Genomic DNA, 21194 nt, shown 5'->3' with positions numbered 1-21194 from the left:
ATTCTAGAATAACTCCATCCAACAAAGTAGCTATTACCTGCACTTGAATATTGAACACCTGAAATGTAACCCTCGCAGCTGAGGAGCTGGATTTGTATTTAATTTAAATGCAAATAGAGCAGGTGGCTGACTGGGCTGCACAGGTTTTGTCTAATTCTTTCCATGTGGTTTTAAGGACCTGTGTCCACCAAGAATTCACCAGTGCATTTAGACCATGCCCTAGATTTCTGAGGATTCCAGAATTCCCAACACAAAGGGCGCAGAGCCTATTTCCTAGGCGCATGAAACCCCCAGCCCAGGCCCAGCCTCATGAAGGTAGGCTCCACCTCTTTAGCGGTGCCTCTCTAGGTCTGAAGAGCAGCTGAGGAATAACACTGGAGAAGCTGAAGGCAAGGAAGAGCTTAGACATGCGGCCTCAAGTGGCCTTGCATGTGCATGCACGCGCACCCTCTAGCAGTGTGGGGTGGAGCCAGTAGGAAATGAAGGAGGAGGGCCGGGGACAGCCGTCTCCCTGGCTTTATGTTTCACTGAGAAACTACAAGGAGAGTGAGATTAAATTATAAATTCTAACCTTGATTCCAGTGCCTTACTAAGTTACATTTGTCAAAATTGGAGCATAGGACCCACTTGATAATTTTCTAGATTCATAACTGAAAACTACGTAGAGATATGGAATAGGAGCTTCTGTTTGTATGCTGCCCAGAGTTAAGAAATGGGCCTGGACATCTGTCCTGTCTTACTAGTCAACAGAAAGACTTTGGCATCACATTCTTCAGACAGCACTTCCAATCACAGCAGCAAGCAATTGTCATTTTTGTTGGTCTGTTGGGGACAAATTCAAGTCTTCTCTTTTGTTCTCTCATCTGGTGTTTTTGGAGAACTGTGTCAAATGTCTTCTTCCTCTGCGACATCTTAGTAATACTGACAAATCAAGCCATTGCCATGGAGGATGCAGCTGTTCATTTTACACAGAAGACTGGTTCAAGGTGCTTCATGGTTGGTCCAATTAACAACACAGAAAGAGGCAATCCCACAAAAGTACTGCCCTCAACGAAGATGAACTCATCTACCAGATGTGGCCAGACAAGGTTTCTTGATCTCAGTTGTTTGCAAATGAATACCTGTCCTTGCTAATCAGAAGGAATTCCCTCTATTTTCATTTTGACATTTTCTGTGCTATCCCACAGAAATATAATGTAAAACACACACACACACACACATATATATATATACATATGTATGTATATATACATATACATATACATATACATATACATATATATATGTATATGTGTGTGTGTGTATAACTTTAAGTTTTCTAATGGGTACATGAAAAAAACAAATAAATTCAATTTTATTAATGCATTTATTTAGCCTAACATATACAAAATATAATTTCAACATGTGATCATATTCAAATTGTTTGTGAGATGCTTTACCATTTTTCCCCATATGACACTTTTGGAATCTGATATGTGTTTTACGCTGACAGCACACCTCAATCCAGCTTAGTCACATGCCCACAGTTCAATAACCCAGCCTTCAAGACACGTGGGTTTAGTGTATCCAAAGATTTAACCTACAGAACGAGTCCTTCCTTTCAAAGCTTTCATGAGATTTTATTATACACTCACTGAGGATAAATCCACAGTTTCTCAGTCACTGTTCTAAATGCCTTGTTGCAAACATCTGCTTGTGTCTAAGCCCTCTAAGCAGGAGGCACATCCAACCCAGCCAGCCTTTCCTCAGGGGACCAGGGGTAGTATCTCAACTATGTATAAGAATGATCCAAGGGGCATAAAACTGTATTGAAATCCAGTTATTAATATGTTGAGATATCTATTATTTCTAGCTGAATCAATCCTAAAAATCTACTTATCGTGAAGCAATTAAATCTAATTAATCAGTTAATTTGTGTACAATTGGGATCTTTGCTAGTTGAGCCTCTCAATTATATTTTGTTCTCTTGTTCCTTCAGTAGAGGGTCTTAATCTTGTATGTTCCTGAATGGACTTAGCCCATAGTATTTTATGCTATTTGTTAGTATTCTTCTTAAAAAATATTTTATCTTTTTATTTGAGAAACAGAGAGAGAAGGAGGCAGGAAGAGAGAGAGAGAGAGAGAGAGAGAGAGAGAGAGAGAGAGAGAGAGAGATTGTGTGTGTGTGTGCCAGGGCCTATAGCTACTGCAAATGAACTCTAAACACATGCGCCACCTTGTGCATCTGGCTTATGTGGGTACTGGGGAATTGAACTTTATTCCTGAGGCTTTGCAGGCAAGTGCCTTCACCACTAAGCCACCTCTCCAGCCCTGTTCGTTGCTATTATAGTGGTATATTTTCCTGTTATTTTTGGTGGAGGAGCTGTGGAAATTATTAATTCTGGTTTGTTCATTTTTTTTTCAAATTTTCTTGAAGCTGTTTTGCTTCTCACAGCTTGTCATGGATGTCTTGGATATTCTGCATAGAATATTTACAAGCAATTATAATCTTATATTTTCGACAAGTACATGTCACTTTCCTTTTCTATTTTTGTTTTGTTTTGTTTTGTTTTTGCAGGTAGTGTCTCACTCTAGATCAGGCTAACCTGGAATTCACTATGTAGTCTCAGTGTGGCCTGGAACTCATGGAGATCCTCCTCCCTCTGCCTCCCAAGTGCTGAGATTAAAGGTGTGCACCACCACGCCTGGACCTTTCTATTTTTGAATTGTGTGTAATGGTCAATAAGTCACTGGCATTGAAAAGTAGTGATGCCAAGAGGCAATCTTTTCATTTGCTTGACTTTAGTAGGAACATTACTAGTATTTCACCATTAAATATGATCTTTGCCTAAGCATGTTTTCCAAAAGTCTGTGTGGTGGACACATTCTGCTGTGATCTCTCAACAGATTCACATGGGTCATACTCCTGTATTATCTCCACATCAAGTACGACAGAGCCCGTGGCTTTCCTTTAACCCACAGTGCATGGCAGATGTGATGGGCTATTTCTCCCATCACTGTGTTCTGTTATAGACAACTCTACCACAGAAGACATGGAGATGTGCTTCTACTGGGCTTGGAGAGGAAACGTTGTGACCTGCTAAGGTGAAGACTTTGGGACACTGAACTGTAAGACAGCCTCTAGGATATTCCTCATCTCTAGGGCATACCTCAGCCAATTTTCACCATCACTGTAAAAGTGAATTCTGTAAGCAATGGTACAATGTATGTTTAAGGGAAGAAAACTTAGAAGTTTCTGGGCTATGTTGTCTTCATGGGGGTCATGAAGGGAGATGTCAGGGATTTCAGACTAATTCTGTCAACAACCATATGTGCTTGGAAGTAGATTCTTCCTCAGCCGGGCTTCCAGTGACAGCTCAGCCTGGGTGACTGTTTGCAGCCTAATGAAACCTCAAGCCCAAGACCCAGTTTAAGCCAGTCTTAGCCTCGTCCTCTAGGGAAACTATAACGTAAGACGTGCTAAGTTACAACCTGTTCCAGCAGTAATAAAAACTGACCCGGGCTCCTTTATCTGGTGAGGGAATTTCCTTTTGTTCCTGCCCTGCTACAATATCTTTTCTTTTAAATCTAGTTCTATTTTTTTTTTAATTTAATTTATTAGTTTTCTTTTCAGTAAATACAGGCAGTTTGGTACCATTATTTAGGCTCATCTGTGATCTACCCCCTCCCATTAGACCCTCCTTGTTATTGAAAATGGGTTGTGCATTGTGGAGTTAGCCCCCAGTTATTAGTATGATAAATGTCTCTGAAAATCATGACCCAACATGTAACTCTGACATTCTTTCCGCCCCCTCTTCCGCAAAATTTCCCTGAGCCATGTTGGGTTCATTTTTGGTCTGCTTCAGTGCTGAGGTGTTGGGGGCCTCTGAGGCTCTGGCTCTCTGATTTGGTAGGAGTTGATTTTTCTCTGCATTGATCTCCTTCCCCTTTCCAATCTCTTCCTCGTCTTTCACTTTGTTTTAATGATTAGGAGTCAGCGAACTTGTGCTGCAGAAGGCCAGGAAGTAAATACTCCAAGCTCACAGACCAGTGCATCTCTGTGGAGGCTATTTACTGTTGCTGGTGTGGCTCGGAGGCAAAAACAGAAAAGATGAAAACGAGCACACCTTGCTGTGCTCTAACAAAACCGATTTATAAAAGCTGCAGGTGTTCCGGTGCCACCAGCAAGCTTTGGCTTTCTGCCCCTGCTTTAGGATTATAATAGTGTCTGCTTCCTTAGCTTGCTCAAAGACTTCTGTTAGTGGCTTTTCTTGGATAAATTCTGCTTGAAAATGATATTTTAATGCATCACTGGAATTAATTTAAAATTGTATTTAGAACTTTAGCATTTATATTCATAAGTAATATTGGCTCATGGTTTTTGTGTTTTACTTGGTATTAGCCTCATGAAATGAATTGGATAGCTTTCCAGGCTTCCTGTAATATAAAAATAATGATATAACAGCAACTGTGTGTTCTTGAGAGTCTTAGAAGAAAGTATTTTTGTTTGTAATTTTCCCCCAAGGTTAATTATTAATTTTTATTTGGTTGGTTTTGGAATTTGGGCTATCTTTAATTGTCAAGTTTCTAAATTTATTCTATTGGAGTTACTGATACTTTCTTTTTAGCATAACATATGCTTAATTTCTGATAGCACCATATGTAATTGAACTCAAGAAAGACTTTTCCTAATTCTGGCACTCAAAGTTACATTTATAAATATGTATCAGGCTGTTGTAACTTCCCTGGCAAAAGAGAGATATGATAAAGAAACATGTAGGTCCTTCCCTTCAGACTAAAGAAAAGATTGGCCCAGAAGAATTGAAATTTCCCCAGGAATCCTGTACTGGGGGTGGGGGCAGGGAGGAAAAGTCTGAAGATGTGGAGCCAGGAGGAGGTTTCACAAAGTTCTGACAACTTACTGAACCACCCAGCTGTGCAGAGTGGGGCTGAGACATGATGGCCTGGTGATGGGCAGGAGCATACCTTAGCAAGGACTGCTTAGTTATGCGGACCTTTTGTCATCTACTTATGGCTAAACACCGTGCCAGTGTCCCCAAAGATGGACTTGGGGGTTCACTGGAGCCCCAGTTTCTCTTTCTGGTGTAGCCACTTTGAAGAAATCTCCAGGCTGGAGATATGGCTTAGCAGTTAAAGCACTTTCCTATGAAGGCTAAGGGCTTATGTTCTACTCTCCAGGTCCCACATAAGCCAGACACACAGTGTTGCAGGTGTGCAATGTCACACAAGTGCACAAGGGGTACAACCATCTGGAGTTCAGAGGCCCTGGTGCACCAATTCTCTCTCTTTCTCTTTCTCACTCTCTTTAAAAAAAAAAAAAGGCAGTTTTTTGGGCTTGCCTCAAGCAGAAAGAAAGAAAGAAAGAAAGAGAGAGAGAGAGAGAGAGAGAGAGAGAGAGAAAGAAAGAAAGAGAAAGAAGGAAGGAAGGAAGGAAGGAAGGAAGGAAGGAAGGAAGGAAGGAAGGAAGGAAGGAAGGAAGGGAGAGAGAGAAAGTTTTTCCCTATTTATGCTATGACTTGTCTCTAATTGGCCTGTTGGGAACAGGTGGCCACACATCTCATTTGTTGGAGGTGCAGGAGGCCAAACTTTGACCCTGAGATTTCTGGTAAATTCCTTTTCTATTCCAGTCTTTTGAGGTAGGGTCTCACTCTAGCCCAGGCTGACCTGGAATTCACTATGTAGTCTCAGGGTGGCCTCAAACTCACAGTGGTCCTCTTACCTGCCTCTCCCTCCTGAGTGCTAGAATTAAAGGCATGCACCACCATGCCCATCCCTGGTATCTGGTAAATTCTTAATCATTACTTTTTCTCTTGTGTCATGTATCTACTGATTTTTGACAAAGAACCAGATAATTCTTCAAAGCCACTTAATTCATCTATATGTTTGTGTCTAATTTTCCAAATCAATATTCTGCCAATCACAAAACACTTCAAGGAATGACAGAAGTGATTAACCTTCTTCCTTCTCTTATGCTGAGGCTTTGGGCAGGCTGAGCATGTGCATATATCAGTTGACACCACTGAAAAGAATCTTGCTCCCGACACCTGTGGTTCTTCCAGGTGGCAGAGGGGCCTAAAAGAATTAAGGGTTGCTCACTGATCACGTGGTTAAGCAGGTGCTCATTCTCCCCACTTCCTATTTGGGGCAATACCATGTCTAATGGCTCTAGGCACTGAGACACACCACATACACAGCACAGATTTAATGTGGGCGGGCATGATACTTAGTTTTAAGGTGTGGGTTTCGTATCAGGAGCATGGATATGAGTACCTCACACCAGTCCACAGATGCATCAGGGTTGTTGCACAATTTCCTGTAGAAACATTTCACATCTTGATTTTTCACTTCTGGACCAAAGAGCTGCTGCACCGATGAATAGAACTTTTCATAATCGATTGTATCTGCAGTGGGGAAAGCACAAATCCGAAAGACTGCATGTTATAGATTTCAGGGACATTTTTCTTTTCTAGAACCTGCTACTTCTTTATTTTAGCTTTCAAAAACCAGCTGTGGCTACGTTGTAAAGAGCTTGTCTTTGGAAACATAACCAGGCCTTTGGCTAACATATTGCTGAATCAGAAGAAATTGTTTTTACTTTGGTATTCTGTACTCTCTATAAAGCTTGTGTTCCAGGTATTTTAGAAATTTTGTACAAGAATACAAACATAAGAAAATCACTTTATTCTCATTGTGAACAAGTTCACTAGTTAAAGTCTTTCCTAGCATTCATATTAGAACTGTGTAGATAGCTTTTTGTTTTGTTTTGTTTGTTTTTTTGAGGTAGGGTCTCACTCTAGTCCAGGCTGACCTGGAATCACTAGGTAGTCTCAGGGTGGCCTTGAACTCACAATGATCATCCTGCCTACCTCTGCCTTCCAAGTGCTGGGATTAAAGGCATGTGCCACCATGCCCAGTTTAGATAGAAATTCTTAATGGGCTCTTTCTGACATTAAATAAACACACACACACACATCGCTTACTTGAATCTCAAATTTGCCAAACCTATTGATGCTTTGGGCTAAGAGAACTGGTTACAATGACCTATATAAAAGATTTCTCAAGTCATATATGCAAATTTCAATTATTTTATTTAGTTAACAAATAATATGTTGAGCATTGAGTATTTTATGTCAGAACTGAGCTAGACACTGGACTGAGGATAGAAAATTAGGTAGATTCCCTGCTGTCAAGGAGATCACCTAGAAAATTATCAATGATTCAGCAAGTCGCAAATGACAACAGACAAGGCTCGTTAACAGAGACAGATGCTAAGCAGTGATTGCCTGTTTATAAGGAGAACTCTCACTGCAAAAAGGCAACAGGGGACTTTCTAAGATGCGAGAAATGTTCTTTGATTTCATTGGTGCCTCAGGTATGTCTACCACTGTTCAAACAACGGGACGGGTTCACACTGCACTGACAGTCAGAATGCGGTGTGCGGTAGTGACTGTGGATGTGCTACACTCCAGGAGTGAAGTGGAGGTTGATGTCATCATAGAATGATGAGTGTGTGAAGGAAGGAAATCAGTGAGGAGCTGTGATGGAATGATGAGGTGCTGGGGCTGCAACGGACCGGAAGTGGGTTTTTAAAAAAAAGTCAAACTAAGACTCCATTAATCCAAAGGGCTCAGCCATGTGTGAATTGGGCAAGATCATTTGGGCTGATGACCAGGCCACCCTGTGGCTAGGAAGAGCTCCCTGTTCTGGGCAAAGTGTTGTGATCTTGTTGCTGGCCCAAGAAGAGGGAACACTAGCTAGAGTCAGAGTGGGAATTGTATCCTCAACTGGATAGGAGGCTATCACGAGAGGGATATTCCAACAGGGCGTGACATAATCCGACTTAAATTTTGTTTCAGGCTGGGGACATGGCTCAGTGAATAAAGCATTTTTGGTGCAAGCATCAGGGCAGGAGTTTAGATCCAAGTGCCCCCTTAGATGCCAGGCAAGTTTAGCAGCTTGTCAGTAATGCAAACATTTGGGAGGCAGGACCAGAGGATCCCAAGGGCTAGCTAGACCGGCCTAATTGGTGAGCCCTGGGTTCAAGTGAGAGTCCCTGTATCAATAAATAAGGTGAAGATCAAGGGTGACACCTGTCATCAACCTCTAGCCACCACACACACACGTGCACATACATCCACACACACACACATACCCATGCACACCACACCTCACACACTCACACACACACACACACACACACACACACACGCACAGTTGCTTTCATATGGACTGTGGATACCATGAGCAGAAACACTGAAAACAGTGAAGCAGCAAGGGATGGGCCACTGTGCGGGTCCAGGCTTGGAGAATAAAAGCTGAGGCTAGGATGGGATGGAGAGTGACTGGGTCTGCTGTAGAAAGCCCCATCACATCCTCAGTTTAGTTAAGTACTTCTAAGTACTGCACGTGAACTGATGCACAACCAGGGCTTCTCAATTTAATTACCAATAACACCCCTCTCACTGCCGAATTGAGATAGGCATCCTGCAGGGAGCAATGGGCAAGCTGAAATAGGATTGGAAGGAGAATTGCAAGGAGTTAATAGCGGATAGAACTTTGGTGGGAGAAAGCTGTGGTGACTAGGCAGGGAAAGGAAAGGCAAAGACCTCTACTAGCAAACACACGCATACACACGTGCACTTGTGCACACACACACAGAGGCTATCTGGTAGGTAGAAGCCAGGGGTGCTGGCAAGTGTCCTGCCACGCGCAGGACGGCCCCACACAGGTATTTACAGAACACAGGTCAGCACTGCCCAGGTTGAGAAACCTCCCAGAATGACGTTTGGCTTTTGGTTTCAAAACTCAGCAAATGTTGGTTTATTTACCCAAACAGGAGGAACTAGGAAGGGATTATGTCTCCTAAGGAACATATTCCATTTGGTCCCATTTGATTTGAAATTCCTATGAGCCACCCAAATAGTTACGTAGGTATTTTAAATTCATTCCAGTTTACACAAAGATCTGTGCCTCATCTTAAATGTCCCTGGCTGGTGGGCAATGAGATTTTTCTACTTCGGGATGATCTGAATTCTATTAGGTCACTGGCAAGACCTAAGAGCAGTTACTGGGGCAAAGTCCTGAGGTCTACTTAAGATTGTTTTCAAGGTAGTCGCTGCTCTGTTAAGAACATCCTGTCTAGCTTCTTACCTGCAGTAAAACAAAGCCTACTTGCCAATACTTATTAATGAATAGGAACTTATTTCGAACATTGGCAGCATCTTCCCCAGGTCCTCAGTCTCTCAAGCTCATCCCTCAGACATGGAAGGTCATCTGTCAGGCAGACTAGTTTTGATCCAATCTGAATTAGTTTTACCTCATCTTAAAAACTACAGAGGAAGGAAATTTCCAGCATGGCCTCGTGATTGCCCAGCTTCCCCAGAAAAGCAACCGGCTGGGACTGTGTTTAAGGAGAAACCCCCACTCTGCACTCACTCCCAGCTGGTTCGATGGCTGCAAACTCTTCGCTGACCGGAGCTGAGGTGGTAAAGGACACGCGTATCAATGTCAGCAGGCTAATTAAGGCAGGTAAATTCCTCCAGACAGCAGTAAATGCATTAGTAATGTGGAGGATAGCTTGCTTGAGACGGGGGAGGGAATAAAAAGTGTTTGCCAAGAGGTGACAGTTGATTTTCTTGAAAAATGGAAAGAGAAGAGACAGAGAAAGATCCGAATTAGAGAAATGACTAATATTAAATTAGAGTCATTAAAAGTATTACCAAAGAAAAAGATAAAAGACTGTTGACGCAAAACACAGCTCTTACCTCAAAGGGAATAAAGGATAGTTTATTCTCGGCCAAATATGAGCGTGTGAACACAGATTCAGGTTGCCCTGAATAACATGTTCCAATGTGGAAGCGGCTAAGTTTTATAATCACAGAACAAAAGAAAGGTGTAAATCAAGGTGATTTCAAGTACATTGGTGGGTTACAGCAGGGTAAAGAAAACTGTTCCAGGCTGTAGATGTTATCTGATGTCATTCTTAGCTTTGGGGCTAGTGTAGGCCAGTGGTCTGTCACTGTGGTGCAAAGGTTTCATCTGCTAGCTGAAAGGATATCGGGCCAAAAGTGGCCAAGGAGTAGCAATCAAGGGACTAAAGATAGCCCAAGATAATTAGGCTCTGGGTCTGCAATGGTCCAAATCTACAACTGGGAAGTTCTAATCCATTAACCAGCCTCGGAGGCCTTTCTTTTCCTGGGAACTTGAGTTCACAAAACAAATCAGAAAAACTGTAAATATAGCCTAGTACAAAATTTTGAAAAGTGCCTGATGGAGCAGGAGGTATAGGATTGAAAGTTCAAGGACCTGAGGCTGGAGAGGATCGAGGCATGATTGTGATGACCCTACATGCCACATTAACATACATGGATTTTAGACATGAGCTGACAAGCCAGGAAAATGGCAGATCCATTTCTTTTCTTTTTTATTTGCAAAAGGAGAGAGAGAGAGAAAGGGACAGAGAGAGAGAAGGGGGGGGGGGTAGAGAGAATGGGTAGGCCAGGGCCTGCAGCAGCTGCAAACGAACTCTACATGCATGCACTACTTTGTGCATCTGGCTCTACCTGGGTACTGGGGAATCAAACTCAGGTCATCAGGCTTTGCAGACCAGCGCCTTAATTGCTGAGCCACATCTTCATCTTAAGATCCATTTCTTAAAGGAAATGCTCACTACCAAAGTATACAAGGCTGGAGAGATGGCTTAGTGGTTAAGGTGCTTGCCTGCAAACCCCAAGGACCCATGTGCGACTCTCCAGATCTCACATAAGCCAGATGCACAAAGGTGAGGCAAGCACAAGGTCACATAAGCCCATGAGGTAGCACAAGTGTCTGAAGTTTGATTGCAGTGGCTGAGGCACCAATGCCCCCTCTCTCCCTTCTTCCTCCCTCCCTCCCTCTCTCTCTCTGGTGTGCTCTCTCTTGCTCTCTCTGTCTCTCTAAAATTAAAATATATATACAAGAAGGAGTAAGTCATTGGCAGGAAGACTGTCATGGTGAGAAGTTGTTGTAACCCAAGGGAGAAATATCACGACATTGGGGGATTGTCCTAAGACGCCTGGTTTAGGAGACTAGGTAGATAGTGCTTGTGTCTTAAGATTGAGTGAGTGCACCGTGGGGAAAAGCCCAGGGAGGATAAAAGACAAAGAAAAGTGACACGGCAGAGAAATCAGAAAAGGGAGGTGATAATATGCAGAGCAGAAGGCGGGCTCCTGAAGCAGAGACAGCAAAGCACTGTTTGTGTGGGGAAGTGGCGGCGCTGGATGCAAAAGGGAGAAACAGCCAGGTGTTTGGTACGTGCCTGGAATTCCAGCACTCCAGGCCCTGAGTTCAAGGCCCGCCTAGGCTAAACAACATGACCCTGTGTCAACAACCAGAAAACCAACTTATTTTATCAGGTTATTGGATATGTCCTCAGCAAAGTGCTGAGGGATGCCAGGTGGGAGTCGATGAAGAGAAAGCAGTGATGACGCGGGGAAACTTGGTAGAAAGGAGAGGAAAGCCAAGGTTAGGACACTGGAGTATATTTTTAGATCAAGAGGGCAAAGCCTGTGGAAAAGGAGATTCTGGAGTCTTTGCAGCAAACTGATGGCTCTGCAGGGGGGAGGGGGACAGCTACTGCTCTTGGCAGCCTGTGGGCACAGGACAGGGAAATGGAGAGAATTCCAGTCTTCTGCCGGCTTTCTTCTACGAGGTAGGAAGCTGAGCTGGGATTCTAAAGAGGTGCCTGACCACATGAACGGGGAAAGGAGGGTTTTGCCAAGTAGCCTGGTGGCCAAGATCACAGGTCTGAAAGATCATGAGTCCTCCCTCTGACAACGAAGGCTGGGAGGGGAGGGGGGACAGGTAACACCTCTCAACCTCCCATTTTTCTCTCACAAATTGACTTTATGGTAGTATTTTCTTCTCAAGAGTTTCCTGCGCATCAAATGAACTTATTTGCAAATTATCAAGTAACAGCTGCTTGGGTTTGGAACCCCCAAAGTCAAGACTTTTACTTACACATGGCTTATACAGCCCAGCACTAAAAGGCTGCCCATGTTATCCTGTTAGCTGTTGTATGGGGTTTTTGTTCCTTTAATTACATCACAACGTCAAGATTTGTTCTGGTTTTTGTTTTTATATTTTTATTTCTTTATTAGAGAGAGAGGGAGGGAGGGAGGGAGAAAGAGGCTGATGAAGAGAGAGAGAGAGAGACAATGAGAATGGGCATGTCAGGATCTCCTGCCACTGCAAACAAACTCCAAATATATATGCCACTTTGTGCATCTGGCTGGACATGGGTACTAGGGAATTGAACCCAGGCTATCAGGCTTTGCAAGAAAGTGCCTTTAACCACAGGGTCATCTGCCTAGCCCAGGCCTGTTTATAGACTGCCTATTCAGTGTTACTTGGTATTGCTGCTCTCATCACTTCATACTGCATATTGTCCTGCTTCCCTTGCCCTTGGCCATGCTGATACACTTTAAGCTCAACATTGGCTCCTCTACTTCGCAAAGTCTAGAAGAGCACATCTTCCATATTCCTTTTCCTTTAACACACTAAATGATTCCTGTCTAGAGACACACAGAGTGGCCAAGACTGTAACCAAGGTGAGACGAGAAACTGAGTGTTTAGGAAGTCCTTCGGGTCTCTTGATGCCGTTAGGCAAAGAGATGATGGGGTGACTGCTGTAGTTTGGAGAAGTGTCCCCCAAAGCCTCACGTGTGTTAATGGTCTAGTCACCAGCCTTTGGGCAGTGGGGGAACCTTGAAATGTGGGGTCTGGTGAGAGGATGTTGGGTCACTGGGGCCATGACTTTGAAAGCGATACTGAAAATCTGGCCCCTTCCTGTCTTTTCTTCCCATCTGCCATGAGAGGAGAGGAGCTTCCTCTCCCACATGCTGACTCTCTATATCCATCTCACCACAGGCCCCAGGGCCATTGGCTAACCAAACACAGACAGACTGAAGCCTCCGCAATAAACTTTCCTCTTCTGAAGGTGATTGTTTTGGGTACTTTGTTATAGCAACCAAGAGCTGATAAACACATAGTCTCCTACACATCACTATGCTCAGGGCAGCCAGGGACTGGTGATTCCTGCAGAAGAACCCCTAGGTGGCATTTAATCCAACTCACAAATATTACATCCAAGAGAACCAAGGTTCAGGGCAACAAAGACAGCTTCCCAAATTCAACTAGCTATTTGGAGAGAGAGAGAAAGAAAAAAAAAAAAAAAACTCCCCCATCCCATGACCTCACTCAAGTGCCTTAGCTATTCAGCTAAGCTGCTTTTCTCTGACAATTTAAACCATTTTCCAGTTCCAGTGGACAGTCCCAGTTGGTCTTACCTTCCTTTTGGATGAACAAGCCTGCTCTCTCATCTTTCTTCTGTGCTATGGTCTGCTCAATCAGTTTTTCAAACTGGACCAAGGCTGTTCTGAAGTTATGAATCTGAAGGGCAAGACCATACTGTTTGCCACCTCTGGAGGCCATGTGGACATAGGGAGTCTTTTATTTCTGAACAGAAATGCTACAAATTTGCCAGTGGGAAAAAGCTTCCAGCTCTTACAATGCGTCTCTGCTGCCTCAATTTTTAGCATAGGTCTCATTCCTCTGATCTTAAACTCCCATTCTACGGGAGGAAGGAGTGAAAGTCACCCCTAGGATACCAGCAGGAGGAAAGCTGTCTGAGGTCTGCCCAGTCATGCAGGCAGAGGTGTCCATGAAAAATCCTGACCTCATAATGTTGCCAGTGTCCTTCACAAATACCTTGCTACATCATAATGTCTCTGTAACATCCTACTCTCTCTCCTTCGAAACATTGAGACCCACGCCTTAATAGGTGTGTGTGTGTGTGCGCGCACGCGCACGTGCACTTGTTAAGAGGGAAGATAGGTGGGTACAGAACTAAAAGGAAAATGGTATTACTTTTTATCTTCTTGCTTCAAAGTTTTTTTGCTCCTTCATAATGCTATGGAGAGCAAAGTTCATGTTCACTCACATAGCTCTCCAGGAGCTTGTAAATATGAAAAATGTATTTCCTGTCATTTCTGCCATAAGTGAAGATATTTTTAGAGGCTGTAGAGAGAATAAAAATGTTTCTTCTTCCTTTAAACACTGACCTTAAATTTAAAAAATAAAGGAGTCATGAGTAATGTGAATGGGGAATCCAATGTAAGGTGTCAGTTGAAGGAGAACAGGGCTTCCTGAATATTCCCGGCCCTCTGATTGGAATCTCAAATTCTAATTGATTCAATTGATTGCTGTTGACTCAAGTGTTCTAGTCTCCAACTTTATATAAAATGCGATCCTGTCTGTCCATCCACAATTGTTAATTTCCTGTGGTTTAGGTGAAGCGGATGTGTGACTCGTACCCCCTGGTACTTCATTTTTGAGATCAGCTTGCAAGACTTTGCACTCAGAATGAATCAAATGCCACTAAGAGGAAATTCGATTTCTAGTCCTGACTATCCATCTCTGACTACCATCTAGTAGGATAGAAAAAATCTCTGTAGAATATATTGCATAAGGAATCTCCTAAGCTGACTTTTTCTTGCTTTTCATGTAAAGCTTTCAAAATACTATTCAAAATACTATTCAAAATACTTCAGCAACATTTGAAGAACCATCTTTCCTACAATCTCATCCTTCCATTCAGTAAACCTCAAGTAAACAGTTACTTCATTTCTAGAGCTATGGTAAGTGAGCAAAATAGCTCCTTGAGTGTGCAATCTTCTGGAGAAGGCAGGTTACATATGTCAGAAGTGGTAAGTGCTCTGAAGACAGAGTACAGTGTGTGTCTTGGGGTGGGTAGAGAACCCAAGCAAATAAATTACACTATTTGTCAGAGACCTCAGGAGCAGGGGTAGCAAGCCATGTGGATAAATGGTAGAAGGCTGTACCAGGAAACCAGAGGCATAAATTCCTGACAGCACCATGTGTTGACCATACCTAAGAAGCAGCCAAGAAGCTGTGGGGCTGTCCAGAAGGAAGGCTTCCATGGTACTAATTCATTTTGGCTTTAGTTTTGCATATACCCCCCTCCTATGCCCCCAAACCCTTCCCTCCTCATCCTCTGTCCCTTGAGTCATCTGTCAGGGATGCCTGCAATTTGAGGTGCTCCAGGTTAGGGACTACATGTGAGGGAGAACATACGGCAATTGTCTTTCTGTGTTTATGTGAATTCTGTTCCAAGTCCATCCATTTTTCTGCAAATTTCATTTTTTCCTTATTGTGATAGTTAAGGTATTGCCAACTAGATCTGTTTAGTAATCCACAGAAATCCCTTTAGGGTGGGTCCCTGATGTTGCTTCCAAGAAGGATTAACTAAAGGAGGAAGTCCTTCCCCAGAGTGAGTCCTTCCCCCAAAGTGGGTGGCCTCTCTCAGAGGGGGACTTTATATAAGGAAGCTCTGGGTGAAAAGAGCCCCTTCCTTCCTTCCACTTGGCTGTTGGAGCTGCTTGCTGCCTTCCAGCATGGATTGAAGACCAGCATCAACTGAAGACCCTGGTGGATCCAAACCCAGCAGCTCCTCAGGAAACCTCCAGATTGGGGCTGCTGAGGCATCTGGCCACATGGACTGAGCATCTATGGGGTTCCTTGATTCTTGGGCCTGCAACTGCTATGGGCCAACCATCAGCTAATCTAATAAATTCCCTTTTTAGTATAATTCTTTCTAGCAGTTCTGCTCCTTTAGAGAACCCTGACTAATACAAATTTTGGAACCAAAAGTGGTTCTAGAGAAACAGAATTGTAAGGATGGATTTCTCCAGTGGGCTTGGTGCTATCTGGGGCTGGCTTTCCAACTTCAGTGCTTCTAAAGGCCCTACTGGTGATAAAGAGAGTACTTTTCCTGGAAATAAGGAGGGCACTAATAATCCATGGTGTGCACTGTTTAAAGAACTCTGTGAGATAGATGTATTTGGTGATCTTGAGTCATGTCTTGTGAAGAGCAAGGAATTTACTGAGTCTGAATTTAAAACATTTGAATATTTGGGGAAGAGTAAGACAAATGATGAGGCTGGTTGTTGCTTCTAGCATCTCTGGACAAAGTAGTGAGGGAACAACAAAAGCTCAGAAAGGAAAACTCCAAGCTTCAGACCCACATACATGATCTCAAGGTTTCTAACGGTGCCCTGGAGGAGAGTCTCTCCTGGAGGAGAGAGCAGGGCTCAGATTGCAGAAAACCAAACCCAAGCTCTCATTGTGAGATTGACTACCTTGTAATGTAAACTCAAGTCCCAGCCTTACCAGCTATCAGAAGTTAAAGTGAGGACATTGATTGGAAAAGAGTGGGATCCCGTGACGTGGGATGGTGATATGTGGGAAGACCCTGAAGAACCTAGGGACACCGAAGTGTCAGATTCTGAAGAAGTTGTTTTGGTGAAACTATTACCTACCCTCCCTTAGCAGCAGTTGTATCCCCACCTCCACACCCTGAAGTATTACCCTCCCCACCCTTGCTGAGAGAATTAATGCCTCTTTGTCTGAGGTATCAGCAGGAAGTTTTGGTGCTTCTCAGTTCCCATCCATCTTCACTTCTAGGCCTATAACCAGATGGAAGGCTAAGCAGGCCACTAAAGGTGAGATAGAAAGTGTGACGCAAGAGGAGGTGAGGTACACCCCTAAAGGACTTCAGGAGTTTTCTAACTTGTACACGGAGAAGCATGGGGAATGTGTGTGGGAATGGATTTTAAAGGTGTGGGATGATGGAGGAAGGAACATAAAATTAGATCAGACTGAATTTCCTGAAATGGGCCCATTGAACAGAGATTTTAGATTTAACACTACAGCTCATGCAGTTGGAAGAGGTGCCAAGAGTGTATTTGATTGGTTGGCTGAAGTATGGATCCAAACATGGCCTACTGTGAATGAGCTCGAGCTGCCTGATGGCCCTTGGCTTAATGTTGATGAAGGGATTAAAAGGCTCAGAGAACTTGGAATGCTGGAGTGGATTTTCCATGTAAACTCTACTTTGCCCCCACAATGGCAGTGCCCAGAAGATGTGTCCTTCATTAAGACTATAAGAAACAGATTTGTGAGGGGAGCACCAGCATACTTAAAGTCCCCCATCATTGGTCTTTCATGTAAAGAAGACCTCACATAGGGAGCTGTAATTGCTGTACTAGGTGACTTAGATGCAATCCAAGTGGTTGCACTGAATCGCCAAAGGTGGGCTGAACATGTTTTTCGTAATAAAAAGCATAGGCAAAATTATGCACATAAAGGTATGACCCATATGGACCTTTGGCAATGACTGATTAATCATGGTGTTCCCAGAAGTCAAACAGATAAGCCTACTGAGTTCCTGCTTGATCTGTATAAGCAGAAAAGTTCCAGAGCAAAGGAACACAAAGCTACTTTGAATTATAGCAACAGAGAATCAAGTCCTCTTAATCAGTTTCCAGACTTGAGCCAGTTTACAAATCCTGAGCTCCTTGATTGACGGGGTGGCTGGGTCCCCTCAAGGAAGGACCCTCCTGCAACTCCCAAAGTTTCAATGTTAAGCTTACTCCTATCCTTCCTCAGAAGGACATGAGGCCTTTTGTTAGGGTAACTGTACACTGGGGAAAAGGAAATAATCAAACCTTTTGGGGCTTACTGGACACTGGCTCTGAACTGACATTCATCCCAGGAGACCCCTAAAAGCATCGTGGCCCTCCAGTTAAAGTGGGTGCATGTGGAGGTCAGGTGATCAATGGAGTTTTGGCAACTGTTGGCTTGGCATTGAGTCCCTGAACTCACCCTGTGGTTATGTCCCCCCTCCCAGAATGCATAATTGGGATAGATATGCTTAGGGGTTGGCAGAACCCCCATATTGGTTTCCTGACTTGTGGAGTGAGGGCTATTATGGTTGGAAAGGCTAAATGGAAGCCATTGAGGCTCCCACCACTGGGGAAAATAGTGAATCAAAAAGAGTATTGCATCCCTGGAGGGATTTCAGAAATTAATGCCACTTTAAAGGATTGAAGGATGCAGGGGTGATGGTTCCCACCACATCTCCCTTCAACTCACATATTCAGCCTGTTCAGAAGACAGATGGATCCTGGAGAATGACAGTGGATTATCAAAAACTTAATCAGAGCCGGGCGTGGTGGCGCACGCCTTTAATCCCAGCACTCGGGAGGCAGAGGTAGGAGGATCGCCGTGAGTTCAAGGCCACCCTGAGACTACATAGTGAATTCCAGGTCAGCCTGAGCCAGAGTGAGACCCTACCTTGAAAAAAAAAAAAAAAAAAACTTAATCAGGTGGTGACTCCAATTGCAGCTGCTGTACCAAATGTGGTTTCTTTACTTGAGCAGATTAAACACATCTCCTGGCACCTGGTATGCAGCTATTGATCTTCTCCATTCCTATCCATAAGGACCACCAGAAGCAATTTGCCTTCAGCTGACAAGGTCAGCAGTACACCTTTACTCTTTTACCTCAAGGTTATATTAACTCTCCAGCCCTGTGTAATAGCTTAGTTTACAGGGATCTTGACCACCTGTCCCTTCCACAAGGTGTCACATTAGTCCATTATATCTATGACATTATGCTGATTGGATCAAAGGAGCAGGAGGTGGCAACCACTCTGGAGTTGCTGGTACAGCATTTGCACATCAGGAGATGTGAAATAAATCCATCCAAAATTCAAGGACCTTCCACCTCAGTGAAATTTCTAGGAGTTCAGTGGTGTGGGGCATGCAGGGATATTCCTTCTAAGGTGAAGCATAAGTTGTTGCACCTGGCTTCTCTTATCACTAAGAAAGAAGCACAACATCTAGTGGACCTGTTTGGATTTTGGAGATAGCACAGTCCTCACTTGAATGTCTTACTCCATCCCAAATGCCAAATGACTCAGAAAGCTATTAGTTTTCAGCAGGGCCCAGAACAAGAGAAGGCTTTTCAACATGTTCAGGCTGCTATGCAGGCTGCTCTGCCCCTTGGGCCATATGATCCAGTGGATCCAATGGTACTTGAGGTGTTGGTGGCAGATAGGATTGCTGTTTGGAGCCTTTGGCAGGCCCCCACAGGTGAAACACAGCAGAGGCCCTTGGGATTTTGGAGCAAGGCCCTGCCATCATCTGCAGACAATTTTTCTCCCTTTGAGAGACAGCTCTTGGCCTGTGATTGGGCCTTAGTGGAAAGTGAACATTTGACACTGGGCCATCAAGTTACTATGTGACATGAGCTGCTCAATATGAGCTGGGTATTATCTGACCCACCAGGTCATAAAATTGGACATGCACAGCAGCAGTCCATCATCAAGTAGAAGTGATATATCCATGATCTACTTGAGCAGGCCCTGAAGACACAAGTAAGTTACATGAGGAAGTCACCCAAATGCCTATGGTTTCTACTCCTGTAATAATGCCTTCTGTACCCAAGCATGCACCTATGACATCATGGGGTGTACCTTATGATCAATTGACTGAGGAGGAGAAGACTAGCGCATGGTTTACAGATGGTTCAGCATGTTATGTGGACACCTTCCAGAAGTGGACAGCTGCAGCATTATGGCCCCTTTCTGGGACAACCCTGAAGGACTGAGGTGAAGGAAAGTCTCCACAATGGGTTGAACTTTGGGCAGTGCACATGGTTGTGTATTTTGCTTGGGAAGAGAAATGGTCAAATGTGCAGTTAAACACTGATTCATTGGCTGTGGCCAATGGTTTGGATGGATTGTCCAGGACTTGGAAGGAGCACAATTGGAAAATTGGGGAGAAGGACATTTGGGGAATGTGTATGTGGATAGAACTCTCTGAAAGGGCAAAAGATATAAAGATACTTGTGTACTATGTTAATGCTCATTAGAAGGTGTCCTTATCAGAGGATGACTTTAATAATCAAGTAGATAAGCTGATCTGTTCTGTGGATAGTGGTCAACCTCTTTCCTCAGCCATCCCTGTCATTGCCCAATGGACCCATGAACAAAGTGGTCATGGTGGCAGAGATGCAGGCTATGCATGGGCCCAACAACATGGACTTCCACTAACTAAGGCTGACTCAGCTATAGCTAGTGCTGAGTGCCAAACTTGCCAGCAGCAGAGACCAACTCTGAACCCCTGATATGGTAGTATTCCTCTGGGTGACCAGCCAGCAGTGACTACATTGGACTGCTTCCACCATGGAAAGGGCAGCATTTTATCCTTGCTGAAATAGACACTTATTCTGGGTATACATTTGCCTTTCCTGCACACAGTGCTTCTGCCAAAACTATCATCCGTGGGCTTACAGAATGCCTTATCCACTGTCATGGCATTCCACACTGCATTGCTTCTGACCAAGGAACTCACTTCACAGCTAAGGAAGAATGGCAGTGGGCTCATGATCATGGAATTCACTGGTCTTACCATGTGCCCTACCATCCTAAAGAAGCTGGCTTGATATAACGGTGAAATGGCCTTTTAAAGAAATAGCTACACAGAGGCCAGTAAGTTGAAAAGGAGACATAAAGGGTGGAGAAAGGAAGGGAGGAGGATACTTAATATGTTGATATTGTATATATGTAGTTACAATGATTGTAATGGGGAGGTAATATGATGGAGAATGGAATTTCAAATGGGAAAGTGTGGGGGTGGGGAGGGAGGGAATTACCATGGGATATATTTTATAATCATGGAAAATGTTAATAAAAATTTTAAAAAAATTAAAAAAAAAGAAAGAAATAGCTACAGTGCCAACTAGGTGGCAATAGCTTGGGGGCCTGGAGGAGTGTCCTCCAGTAGGCTGCATATGCTCTGAATCAGAGTCCTATATATGGCACTGTTTCTCCTATAGCCTAGAATCAGGGGGTCCAGAAATCAAGGGGTGGAAATGGGAATGGTCCCACTTACCATTACCCCAAGTGACTCATTAGCTAAATTTTTGCTTCCAGTTCCTGCAACCTTATGCCTGCTGGTCTAGAGGTCTTGGTTCCAGAGGGGCAACTGCTTTTTCCAGGAGGCACAAAGAACATTCATTGAACTGGAAGCTAACACTTCCCCCTGGTCACTTTGGGATCCTGATGCTCTTGAGTGAAGAGGCTGAGGAAGGAGTTACAGTGATAGCAGGGCTGATTGATCCTGACTACCAGGGGGAAATTGGACTGCTCCTCCACAATGGAGGTAAGGAAGTATATGTCTGACGTGCAGGAGATCCTTTAGGATGGGCAGTCAGGTTTGCATTGCTGGTCAAAATCACCCAACTCAGAGCAGTTTGTGGGGGAAAAAAAAAAGAGGTTTATTTTGGCTTAC

The 21194-nt window shown here is 43.8% G+C and overlaps 1 protein-coding gene across 1 annotated transcript in view; it reads right to left on the bottom strand.

The window, feature by feature from the left end:
- The window catches only part of Wdr64 (WD repeat domain 64), a 147053-nt gene extending 133583 nt beyond the window's left edge, over positions 1 to 13470 (bottom strand). The window contains exons 1-2 of the mRNA XM_004653437.2: positions 13326 to 13470; positions 6271 to 6401 (exon numbers count right to left, since the gene is read on the bottom strand). Of these exons, the coding sequence (XP_004653494.1) occupies positions 6271 to 6401; positions 13326 to 13470 (276 nt within the window). The remainder of the gene's footprint in view (positions 1 to 6270; positions 6402 to 13325) is intronic.
- Positions 13471 to 21194: the final 7724 nt, after the last annotated feature.

The sequence above is a fragment of the Jaculus jaculus genome, chromosome 1 (genome assembly GCF_020740685.1).
Source record: "Jaculus jaculus isolate mJacJac1 chromosome 1, mJacJac1.mat.Y.cur, whole genome shotgun sequence".
In the NCBI taxonomy this organism is placed as follows: domain Eukaryota; kingdom Metazoa; phylum Chordata; class Mammalia; order Rodentia; family Dipodidae; genus Jaculus; species Jaculus jaculus.
The sequence above is the reverse complement of the archived record's forward strand: the minus strand, read 5'-3'. Positions and strand labels throughout refer to the sequence as shown.